This window comes from Stegostoma tigrinum, chromosome 13 (assembly GCF_030684315.1).
Source record: "Stegostoma tigrinum isolate sSteTig4 chromosome 13, sSteTig4.hap1, whole genome shotgun sequence".
NCBI classification, from domain to species: domain Eukaryota; kingdom Metazoa; phylum Chordata; class Chondrichthyes; order Orectolobiformes; family Stegostomatidae; genus Stegostoma; species Stegostoma tigrinum.
Genome location: NC_081366.1, coordinates 74317332 through 74330226, shown reverse-complemented (window position 1 = coordinate 74330226; position 12895 = coordinate 74317332). Strand labels below are relative to the sequence as shown.

General features: G+C 42.9%; 1 protein-coding gene across 1 annotated transcript in view; it reads left to right on the top strand.

Annotated features, from left to right (window-relative positions):
* LOC125458334 (slit homolog 3 protein-like) overlaps positions 1–12895 on the top strand; it is a 623269-nt gene that overhangs the window by 547899 nt on the left and 62475 nt on the right. The window contains exons 22-25 of the mRNA XM_048543536.2: positions 2258–2329; positions 3057–3128; positions 4154–4225; positions 10891–11054. Coding sequence (XP_048399493.1) covers positions 2258–2329; positions 3057–3128; positions 4154–4225; positions 10891–11054 — 380 coding nt within the window. The remainder of the gene's footprint in view (positions 1–2257; positions 2330–3056; positions 3129–4153; positions 4226–10890; positions 11055–12895) is intronic.

The following is a 12895-nucleotide window of genomic DNA, read 5'->3' as shown; positions in this document are numbered from 1 at the left end:
AAAGAAACTTTGGTTTCAGAATCAGTAGCTGGAAAAGAAATGGCCCAAATCTTGCTGGAGCAGTGTATCCTGAATCGTGCGCCATTAGTCAAACATTTTTCTGCATGTTTCCAGCTTCAAAGCCTTTTTTTTACACTGTAACATTTCTGTAATAAATGGGCTAAGAAGATCTCATCTGGGACCTTTAGTGAATGGTAAGACCAACAGTCGATCTCTTCAACAGCAAAGAGATTAACGTTTGAGAAAGAGACAGGATGAGCAAAGAAGTAATTCCTTTTATTCATTCTGTGGGATGTAGGCGTCGCTGGCTGGGCCCAGCATTTAATGCCCGTCCCCAGGTGCCCCTTGAGAAGGTGGTGGTGAGCTGCCTTCTTGAACCGCTGCAGTCCATGTGCTGTCGGTTAACCCACAATGCCCTGAGGGAGGGAATTCCAGAATTTTGACCTAGCAACAGTGAAAGAATGGCAATATGTTTCCAAGTCAGGATGGTGAGTGACTTGGAGGGGAATTTGAAGGTAGTGGTGTTCCCCATGTATCTGCTGCCCTTGTCCTTCTGGATGGCAGTGGTCATGGATTTGGAAGGTGCTGTCTGAGGATCTTTGGTGAATGTCTGCAGTGCCTCTTGTAGGTAGTACACACTGCGGTAGCTGAGCGTCGGTGGTGGAGAGAGTGGATATTTGTGGATGTAGTGCCAATCAGTGAGTTGCTTTGTTCTGGACAGTGTCAAGCTTCTTAAGTGTTATGGGGGCTGCACTCATCCAGGCAAGTGGGGAGTATTCCATCACACTCCTGAGTCGTGCCTTGTAGATGGTGGACAGGCTTTGGGGAGTCAGGTGGTGCAGGATTCCTAGTCTCTGACCTGCTCTTGTAGCCACTGCGTTTATGTGGTGAGTCCACGTTGAGTTTCTGATCAATGATAACTCCCAGGATATGAATAGTGGGGGATTCAGTGATGATAACACTGTTGAGCACCAAGGGGCAAGTAACTGAAGTAGATTGAAGTCATACAGCATGAAAACAGACCCTTCGGCCCAACCAGTCCATGCTGACCATAATCCCAAACTAAACTAGTCCCACCTGCGTGCAATTTACCCACATCCCTCCAAATCTTGCTTTTTTCCGTGAACTTATCTAAATGTCTTTTAAACTTTGTAACTGTACCTACATCCACCACTTCCTCTGGCAGTTCATTCCCACATGAACCATCCCCTTGCCCCTTTTGTCTTTTATAAATCTTTTTCCTCTCATCTGAAAAGTGTACACCCTTGTCTTGAGGGAAAAGACCCTTGTCATTCACCTTATCTATACCCTTTATGATTTTATAAACGTCTATAAGGCCAACCCCCAACCCCCTATACTCCAGCGAAAGAAAGGTCCCAGCCTATCAAACATTCCTTATACCTCAAACCTTCCATTCCTGGCAACATCCTGGTAAATCTTTTCTGAACCCTCTCCAGTTGAATTCATCAAATTACACAAGGAATGGAAAAACTAGATTAAGCGTGAGAGTGAGAAAGAAGAAAGACAGAAGGAAAAATAGAAATTAAATTAAAATCTTGAGGAAGTTTACAAGCGCAAGAGAGAGACATGGCAGCTTAGAATGCACCCTTTATAGGTTGGATAAGTGGATTTTGCACTGTTAATTATCATATTGTTTAGAAATATCTGCTTTGTCACATCCAAACTCTAACCTTCTGCAGAATGTTTGTAATCATCCCATGAGGTTTTGGACATAATGGGCATGTTGAGGTCATGCTGCCGTTTTATGTGTTTTTATAGTTTCCGGTTCAAAGTTTGAAACAATTGCATTTCAGATCATGACCTTGATCAAGCGTATTTCTTGTCTTTCTCCATGTGGCTGGCTGACAGATGAATAGTTACTCGCAGCCGTTGCAAAGTGATGAATGTGGCATCCTAAGATCTATATTAATGTAACAATTAGTTCCTAATACCTTACAAACGTGTGGTGCAGAAAGGTGGTGTCACCACTGGGAAATTGTGGCAATTGGTAACTGATAGCGTATTACTTCCTTGCTTGATCGTCGCTCATCTGCACATTAACGTTGCCTTGTCTGTACAATCACTTTCTATTTTCCCCCAGCCGATAATGCCCAAATGATGTTCACTACAGCTACTTGTACCTTGTTTCTGATAAATCCACAGTGCTATTGTTTGAGAGTGAATCATTGCCTTACTGTCCCAGATTTGATTTAATTGGATACAATAGATGATGCTGTTTTTTGTTGTGTTTTTGCAGAGATTTAAGCAATAACAGTATCAGCGTGCTGAGCAATTCTAGCTTCAGCAACATGTCCCAGCTCTCAACGCTGTGAGTATATGATCCAGCCACTTTGTTACTTCAAATATCTGAATATTCTGACTTTGTTTGTTGGTGTGTGCATGCGACCCAGTTGTTCCCAGTGGTGTGATTCATTGTTGCTACTGTGTATGTTTTTGTTATAATTAATGTGTCTCCTGATTTTGCTAGTTGCACCATTACTGACAGCATTAATGTGCGTGGGGGCTACATTGATATTAATGCTATGATATTTTACTATCGTTACCACAAATTTATACACATCGGAGGTACTGCTCATCGGTGGCGATGAATACATGGAATTACTGGAACTTTAGAGCTGTGCGAGGTAAATAGTTTGCCTCTCAAATTGTTTCTCAAGATCGCACCTGGTACACTGGATTGATACACCAGCTTTCTGTTTGTGAGCCGCACCCTCAGAGTCTGGTTCAGGGTGAGGGTGGCGTTGGCTGTATGCAACGTGAGCTTGAACCTCTGTGAGATTAGGAGGAAGGCACATGTTATCCAGGGGTTAACATTACCAGAATGCAATTGCAGTGCCTTTTTCTTGAACCAGCCCACTAGACGAAAACAAAGGTATTTCAGACAGCAAATAAGAATCTTATTAATTATTAGTGAAAAATGGAGAATATTACGTCAGATCATAGAAGTGTCTGGTTCTACTTAAAATTTTTAGAAGCTGTGCCCCCCCCCCCCCCCAGGTCATAACTTAACTCATTTTTAATGTATATTTTGTCAGAATTCTGAGCTACAACCGATTGAGGTGCATTCCCGTTCATGCTTTCGACGGTCTGAAATCTCTGAGGTTGTTGTAAGTATTTAGCAAAGTGTTACTTGAAACAAACGTTGTGTGTGAGGAATGGCCAGTGTGGACTTTACCCTGGCTTCACAATGTGGAGCGCCATTGCTGAAAGTCCCAAACTCTGGAAGGCCCTCAGACCTTGCTTCCCTTACTCCGATTCTCTACCTCTGCCCACCCCTTCCAATTCACTCACTTTCCACATGCCATTTCCATCTCACAAACCTGAGTAACCATTTTAATTTTGTTCCACATTGTTTCTGGAAATTATTTTATATTCCTGCTTGACCTGCATGGATTAGGTTACTCCGGAGTAGGTCTGAAATGTAATCCCCAAAGAACATCAGTGAACCAGCATTAGGTTGGGATATTACTGAATTCAGTTCACAAAGTGATGAGACTTGAAAAATGCACAATAAAAATAATTAAAACAATTTTTCACACAGGATAAACAAGGTTTTAACCTAGGAGAAGGGAAGTGTGATGGAGCAGCATTTACTTTTGATATCACTGCCTAACATTCTCTCTGTCTAAGGCATGTTTGCTTCCTTAGTACAAAGTAATTTTAGCTTCATGATGTGTTTGTGCCTCGTAGCAGGCTTTAGCCTGACTGTGACCACATCTGATGGATCGATAGGGATGTGTGTTACTCCTTGTGTACTACCCTGGACCCAAGGCAATAGCTCCCATACAGGTGCCTTCGGCTATTCCCTGCGTTACACTCCTGTGCTGTTTGATGTGTGCCATAACATGGCGTGTGCATTATCCTGTGTCTGCTACAACCCAAGTTACATTTGATCCTGTGTATGATTCACATTGGTCATGTAAACATAGCCAGAGTTACTCTTCCCATTTTCAAAGATCGCTTGCACTTCAAAGCAGTTAAAGACAACATAGGAAGTTCTTCCTTCATCTTTTCAAATGATGTAATAGGTATTTTTAACTTTAAAAAATAATACTTCCAACGTGTAACATTGTTCTGTTCGATTTTATACAAAGCCATTGTTGCAATTTTAAAAGATTTTTTTTAAACACAGGACCCTACACGGTAATGACATCTCCACCATTCCTCATGGAGCATTCAGTGGTTTATCGTCACTATCTCACCTGTAAGTAAATAAGGGACTTTTCTTCTTCAAAGATGTAACCCATATAAAGAAAACTGAGTATACTATCCCTAAATGGCAAGCAATATAAGTAAGATTGAAACACTCCAAAGATGTGCTGCACAATATTTGAGATACACTTGTGTTACAATGATAAATAATATGGAGAACGAATCACCACAGCAGAGGAGAGGACAGATCGCCTGACCATGTTGAATATAACATGGAATGGGCTGGTTGGAATTGATGAGAACAAGCACCTAATGCCGTCCAGCAACAACAAGACACAATGTGGATAGCCACACAAGCTACAAAGATAAATTATATTGATGAGAAAATATCAACAATCTTTCTTCCAACAGTGGAACAAGCTGCTAAAGGAAATATTCCCAGCCTCATCCCTTGTAGTCTTCAAGACTTATCACTAGGTTATTTCCGTTTATGAGTTTTTATTATCCGGACTACCATTGCAGGTCTGGTTTCTCTCAAACTAATGGCATTAAAGTTGGCAGAATATGAAAATTAGTCTGTGACACTGTTATGAGTAAACTAGGAGCAGAATTTTTTACAATCTGTCTGCAGTGTGTGTTCCTGGTTGATTTTAACATTGCTTTCGTTTTTGAAAGGAGCCTTCCTTGAGCATTACATTATAATCATTTCTGAAGAAGGGTCTAGGCTGAAATGTCAGCCTTCCTGGTCCTCTGATGCTGCTTTGCCTGCTGTGTTCATCCAGCTCCACACCTTGTTTTCTCAGATTCTCCAGCATCTGCAGTTCCCGCTATCTCTGAAACATTATAATGTTGTTTGTGTTTTGCTGCAGCCTCAACTGAAATAAGATGATGAATTTGAGACTCACTTCTCAGCCGTTCTGGGCAGATTTTAGCAGCAGACTTTACTAAACTCCATTACTATAGCTGCTGAAACTGTCCATCCTGCAGAAAGAGTGACTTCCTCCAATAATGAGCTGCAAAAGTGACATTGTAAATTTAAATTCTTTCTGAATTAATTTCTTGTGCTGATGTTTTCCTTGAGTGTTGTTGGTGTTTTGGAGATAGCAGATTTCACCTTCTCACCATTTATTGCTTTATTCTTCTTATGATTTGTTGCAGAGGCACAATTTGTTATTGTTGGAACTTTTATATTCAGTACACACCCTTTTTCAGTCCACCTCTATGTAGTAGGTTGGTATGGTGATATAGTGGTTGGCACTCTTACCTCACAGCACCAGGGACCTGGGTTTGATTCCAGCCTTGGGTGACTGTCTTTGTGGAGCTTGTATGTACTCCTGTGCCTGTGTGAGTTTGCTCTGGTTTCCTCCCATAGTCAAAGATGTGCAGGCCAGGCGAATTGGCTGTGCAAAATTGTCCAGGCATGTGCAGGCTAAGTGGATCAGCCATGGTACATGGAAATACTGTGGTGCTGCACACCTGAATATTTTCCTCATCTTTTCTGTTGTACTTTGGCAATGAGATTATTCAAGTACAAAAACAAAGTTTCTTGGAAAGCTCAGAAAGCCTGGCAGCATCTATGGAGGAGAAGACAGAGTTAATGTTTCAGGCCCAGTGACCCTTCCTCAGAACTGATGGTGCCTGGGAAAACGCAGAAAATAGGGAGGTGGGTGGGGTAGGGAGTAAATTGTAGGATAGAGCCCAATGAGGGAGAAAGACAGTTGGATAGACAAAGGAGTTGCTAACGATCAGGCTGGGAGGGTGAATAGTTGTTAATGGAGGCTGTTAGTGACTAACAACAGGGGTGTGTAGTGGTAGACTACGTGGTAGCAAGGCCTGGTGTGTGGGGTGGGGAGCTCGGACAGGGGGGAGTTTAGGCCCTAAAATTATTGAACTCAATGTTGAGTCCGGAAGGCTGCAGGTCCCCAAGTGGAAAATGAGGTGTTGTTCCTCCAGCTTGTGCTGGGCTTCTCTGGAACACTGTAACAAGCCAGAGACAGAGATGTTGGCCAGGGAGCAAGGTGGTGCATTGAAGTGCCAGATAGTTTATTGAGTTTTTTTCTGAGGAAGTGACAAGAATGATTGATAAGGTTAGGCCAGTGAATGTTGTCTACATTCACCTTACTCAAGCATTTGACAAGGTCCATCATGTTGGCTGGTCCAGAAGATTAAATTACACAGAATTCACAGTGAGTTGGTAACATGGATACAAAATTGGCTTGGATGAAAACGTAAGCGGTCTGATTCGTAAGTTTGCAGGCGACAGTAAAAATTGGTGGAGTGGTGGATAGTTAGGAAGGTTGTCAAAGGATACAGCAGGGCAGAGATCAGTTGGAAAGTTGGGTGGAGAAATGGCAGATGGAGTTTAACCTCGCCAAGTGTGAGGTTATGTATTTTGGGGACCAAATGCAGGATGGAAGAATGCAGTGGCAGGATCCTTAGGAGCATCGATTCACAGAGGGAACTTGGGTTCCAAGTCCATAGATCCATGAAAGTAGCAACACAAGTGTGTAAGGTGGTAAAGAAGGCATACAGCATGCTTACCTTCATTGGTTGGGACACTGAGTACAAGTTGACAAGCCCTGTTGCATCTGTATAAAACTTCAGTTAGGCCACATTTGCAGTATTGTATGCAGGTCCAGTTGCTACACAAAGGAAAGATGTGACAGCTTTTGGAGAGGGAGCGGAAGAGGTTTATGAAGATGTTGGGTGGATTGGAGTGTATCCTGTAACGAGAGATTGGACAAACTTGGGTTGTTTTCATGAGAGCATCAGAGGCTGAGGGGTAACCTGAAAGAAGTTTATAAAATTATGAGAGTCATGGATAGGATGAACAGTTGGAGTATTTTTCCCAGGCTGGAAATGTCCAATACTAGAGGCCATAGGTTTAAGATGAAAGGAGAAAAGTTTAAGGGAGATCTGTGAGGAAACCGTTTTACCGAGAGGGTGGTAGATGCCTGGAACGCGCTTCCAGGTGAAGTGGTAGAAGCAGATACAATATCAACATTTAACATGCATTTAAATAGACACATGAACAGGTGGGGAATAAAGGGACACAGACCATCTGCAAGCAGATGAAATTAGCTGAGAATAGTATCATGGTCACAGATGTGGTGGGTCAAAGAGCTTGTTGATATAATGTACTATTGTCTATTGCAGCCCCCTACCCATCACTAACCATGATCATGGCCTTCGTTTTAAGTCTGTGTCCAGGCGGTGGGACAGGACCTACCCAAGGAGGATGACGATGGTGCCTGGGATGTAGTAATATATGAGCCCTCGAGTATTATTCTGTCAGGCTGTTGCTTGACTAATCTGTGAGCCAGTTGCCCCAGTTTTGCCACTCACCCCTAAATCTTGATAGAAGGACTTTGCAGGGTTGACAGGCTAGTTTGCTATTGTTTGCCATCCCTTAGTCAATGCCAGGATGACTGTCCAGTTTGAGTGCTTTTTGAGGCTTGCTAGGGGCATATCAGAGGGTATTTTACAGTGAGTGAGCCTGAAGTCCCATGTAGGCCAGACCAGGTTAGGACAGCAGATTTCCTTCCCTCCAGGACATATGTGAACCAGATGGGATTGTACAACAATTGACAATGGTTTCATGGTCAGCACTACTCTTGTATTCCAAATATTTATGGAAGTTATATTTCATTCATGTGTCATGGTAGAATTTGAACCTAAGACTCAAGAATATTACCGGGTGTCTGAATTACTAGCTTAGTGACAATACAGCTATCTTGACTAAAGTGCCTGATCACTACTAGAGAGGGAAGATTTTCATTTCATTAGCCTGAGCTAGCAGCCAACCCTAGCCCCACATTGGGAGAGTCAGTTGGACATGGTTTTCTCTGTCGGTTAACAGTTAAACAAATATTATTTTACTAAACTCTCACAAGTGTATAATGATAGTTAATTAAAGTAAATTTTCTTTAACTTTCCATAAGACAGAATGGACCTCAATCTGCTAAGTGATTGAGCTATTAATTTCCTCTGGATGACTGAACGACTTAGCTGGAAAGGGGCTTTTTATTAATGAGCTGAACCTCTTGGCTGCCAAGCCATTTGGGAGATTTCACTCAACCTCTTGCTTCCTTAAGAATAACAAAGTGTGGCAGCAGTGTAAAGTATTGCTGTTCGATCTGTCATGGTGATGATGAAGCGCTTTGCAGACACCTGGGCTCCATTAAAAGGACAATGCCATTTCGACATTAACTTAACCACCATGTAATAAACCAAAGCAAATGGGCTTTGATAAACAGAATCAGAAACAATCATGCATGACTTTCAAGTTGGTTATGAGTAAAACTAAACTTTTATGTGCAGCTGGTCAGGTATGTAGGCATAAAAAGGATTAAGGGATGTAGGGACTGGTTGAAACTAATATATTTGTCAGGAATTATTGCACCAATGTTCTCCATTTGCTGGTTTAGCAGTTATAGTTAAGACGATTTACAATGCATGCTTTGCATTATCATTTGCTTATTAAACAAGAGTCTCTGTTGAGTTATTTCATGCATAGTTCATAGCACTGTCAGTAATGAAGATGCCAAATTGCACATTTTTTAAACTTGCACTTTCCCTTATCTGCTTTCTGTATTCTTCTGAGAGACCATTTTATGAAACTGATGGGTGCAGTGGGATACTGCTGTTTCACCTCTGACCCCCATTTGTTTTAAATCAAGCTCAAACTTAGACAATGATTCTCTTCTGTCTTCCATGTTCCGATGTGAGGTCCCCAGTGAGCATAATTGTCAATGCAGTTCGACTCTGAGTTCCTTCATTTTTGTCCCTGCTTCCAATTTCGTCGCACATTGTCGTGGCTGGGGAGTTGTCTAAATGTATCCATGGTTAAGGATGCACTGTAAGGGCAGGGGGGCTCATTGGCTACATGACAAGTGTGTGGTTGATAACTGTGAGAACAGCACGGGGTTTAAGCCCCGGTTCTGGCTGAGGCAGGCTGGAGTTTCGTTTCTCGAGTGGCCCTTTACTGAAGTCATGGCTTAAAGTGTAGCTTGCAACCCTTGAATAAGTCAGGGTCGCTGCATACAGAAGGTGAACTGCGCATTGTGGTGAAGAGCTGAGTGGAATATTAATTTCTGGTAGGTGAGGCTAATCCAATTGAGTTCAAATCCAAAATGAAAGTGTCTCTGACTTTTAACGGATGGAAAATCAGGAGGAATAAGGGTAAAGCATATTACAGGCCAATGAGGAGTAAGCAAGGAAGTGGGATTGGTTGAATGGCTGTACTAAGTACCATGCCTGGGTAGGATCGCCCAAATGGCATTTCTTGTGGGATAATTCTATTTGATCACCGTTTCCAAATTCCTGAGCATACCTCCCAAGGGCACTTATTTCTGAATCTGCCCCTGAGTGTTAATCCACACATTTGGAATTATTGCCCATTTGGCAGACGGGCTGCAATGATTTGTTAAAATTCACTCTCAGCATGTAAATGTAGCTGATAAGGCCATCATTTATTGCCCCTTCCTAATTGCCCTAAAAGTGGCAGTGCGTCACCACCATAGCACCTGAGGGACTATGAACCCAATTCAAAGAGCTGTTAAGAATTGCTGTTACATTTCACTTGGCTATGCATCGGGGGACTGAAACAGATAAGGATTTCCTCCCCTGAAGGATATCAATTATCAGACGGATTCTTTTTTTCTGGCAGTCCCATTGTTTCATGGCCATTATTACTCATACCAGCTTTTTATTCAAGAGTTCACATAAATTCTCAAGCTGTTGTGATCGAATGCAAAGTCATGCCTCCAGATCATATTCCAGGTCTCCACATTGCTAGCCCAGTATCAAAACCACAATCCCTACAGTGTGGAAGCAGGCATTTGGCCCGTCAAGCCCGCACCAAACCTCTGAAAAGCGCCCCACCCTAGCTCCGGTGCATTTCCCATGGCTAACCCAACCAGCCTGCACATCCCTGAACAATACAGAGCAAGTTAGCATGGCTGATCCATCTAACCTGTACATCTGTGGGCTGTAGGAGAAAACTGGAGCACCACATAGACACAGGGAGAATGTGCAAACTCTGCACAGACAGTCACTCAAGGGCAGAATTGAACCCAGGTTCCTGGCACTGTGAGGCAGCAGTGCCAACCACTCAGCCACTGTGCCACCAGTATAGTTATCATTAACTGTAACCCTTCTGGCCTTGCACATTTTCAGCTCACTAAGTGATACAGTTGTGAGAAGGTGGGATTGGTTATTGGCACTGGTATGTTTAACCTGTCAGGAAAGTAGACTGTTTAAAAATGAAATGCATCTATGCTTAGCGTATAATTATTGGAAATGAGCGTATTAATTTTGCTCTGCCAGCACTTACACAGGTATTTTAAAAATCCTTGCAGTTCATCAGGAAATTTAAATGCATCAGAATTCATGTTTAAATTCCTTACATGAGTTGCACTTTCTATTCATTAGCACGTGCTGCCTGTGCTGACTTTAAGTGAAATCTGACCTTTAATACCAGAGTGGCCGTGACCTGTAATTTCGTGGGGCTTGTTTTAAAACACCCACCTGTGAGGACACTGTTAGCATCGGGTGCGATAAAACTTCCACCCCAACCACTGTAGTTCTCCTTTAAAGTTAAGGGACTGGTTGGGTGCAGTTCTTCCTGGGGGAAGGGGTGATCTAGCAAGAGAGGTTAAAATGACCCATTGGGCACCCACCAAAAGCTTTCATTCCCCTCTTTCTGTCTGCTTCCAGTGCCCTCGGGGCTAATCCCCTGTACTGTGATTGTAACCTGCATTGGCTGTCTGAATGGGTGAAGACAGGCTACAAGGAGCCAGGCATTGCTCGCTGCACAGGGCCAGAAGACATGAACGAGAAACTCCTCCTCACGACACCCACAAACAAGTTCCACTGCAAAGGTATGTTGTGTCAGAAAAGTGACTCAAAGTAGACTGGTGCACCAACATGTTGGAATCACTAATCGAGGAGGAACATTACGGAGAGAAAGTACCTAAGCCACGTCCAGGAGTCCATTTCTCAGGCTCCAGTATCGATTGGAGAATCAGTCAGTCCGACTTGTACCATTCCTGACTCAGGAAACTTAATGATCAGAACGTCAGAAGTGTGAATTATCAATCACCTCTGTGCTTAATTCTCCAGAATTAATAAAGCTCTGCACTTGGAGTAGTCTACCCAATGTGTTTTGCCAATCGAATAGATTTCGGAACTGTGTCAGCTGGAAGGGCTATTGTGTATGGGACCTACTGACACAGAGATGAATATGAAAACTACAAACAGGACTCAGCCACTCAACCCTTCAGGCCCTGCTGCACCATTTGATATGATCATGGCTAATCGGATCTTGGCTTCACCTTCACTTCGCTGCCCAATTTTCATGACCCAATACTTGTCAAAAATCTGTCTGTCTCCCCCTTACATTTACTCAATTTCCCAGCATCCACTACACTCTGGGGTAGTGCACCTTACAGATCGGAGAGAAGTAATTTCTCCTCATTTCTGTTTTAAGTCTGCTGCCTCTTAACTTAAAGTTATAACCTCTTGTTGTAGATTGCCCCACATGAGGAAGTGTCCTCTCTGTGCCTACTTTATCCTTTCCCTTTAGCATCATACATTAAATCTCCTCTCAGCCTTCTAAACTCCAGACAGTATAGACCTAAACTATGCAGTTTCTCTTCATAAGACAAACCCCTCATCTCTGTAGTCAATCCAGTGAACCTTCTCTGAACTGCATCCAATGGAACTACATCCCTCCACAATGAAGGGGATCAAAGGTATTTCATAGCTACTGTCCCTAAAGAAATCAAGATGTTCTTATCTGTTGCCACAAACTGACTGGCTTGTACTGAAAACTGTCTTAGAGTCAGAGAGTCATACCACACGGAAACAGACCCTTCGGCCCAACCAGTCCATGCCAACCAGACGACCTGAACTGAACTAGTCCCATTTGCCCATGTTTGGCCCATATCACCCTAAACCTTTCCTATTCATGTACCTGTCCAAATATCTTTTAAATGTTGTAACTGTACCCGCCTCTACCACTTCCTCTGGCAGCTCATTCTGTATATGCACCACCCTCTGTGTGAAAAGTTTGCCCCTTAGGTCCCTTTTAAATCTCTCACCTTAAACCTCTGCTCTCCAGTTTTTAGACTCCGCTACCCTGGTGAAATGATTGTGGCAACTCACCTTATCTGTACCCCTCATAATTTTATAAACCTCTGCAAGATCACCCCATCAGCCTCCTTTTCCCCAGGTGACAAAGTCCCCGCCCATCCAGCCCATCCTGTACTCAATGCTCCAACCAATGAAGGCAAGCATGCCACACACATTCAACATCACCCTGTCTACTTATGATGCCACTTTTAATGAACTATGTACCTGCACCCCTAGGTCTCTCTGTTCAACATACTCTCCATTAACTGTCTAAGATCTGCAGCGGGTTGTCTTTCCAAAATGAAATAACTTGCAATTATCATCTGTCATTCCTCAGCCCCCGGCCCAGTTGATCAGATCTCATTGTCCTCTTAGATAATCTTCTTCACTGTCTACTATGCCATCAATTTTGGTGTCAGCTGCAAAAATACTAACCATGCCTCCTATATTCTCATCCAAATCGTTTATATAAATGACAAATAAGGAGGAGGTGACACCTCATTGGTATTATAACTGGACAATTAATCCAGAGACCCAGATAATGTCCAGGGATTCAAATCGGGTTCAAATTACACCACGGCAGATTTGA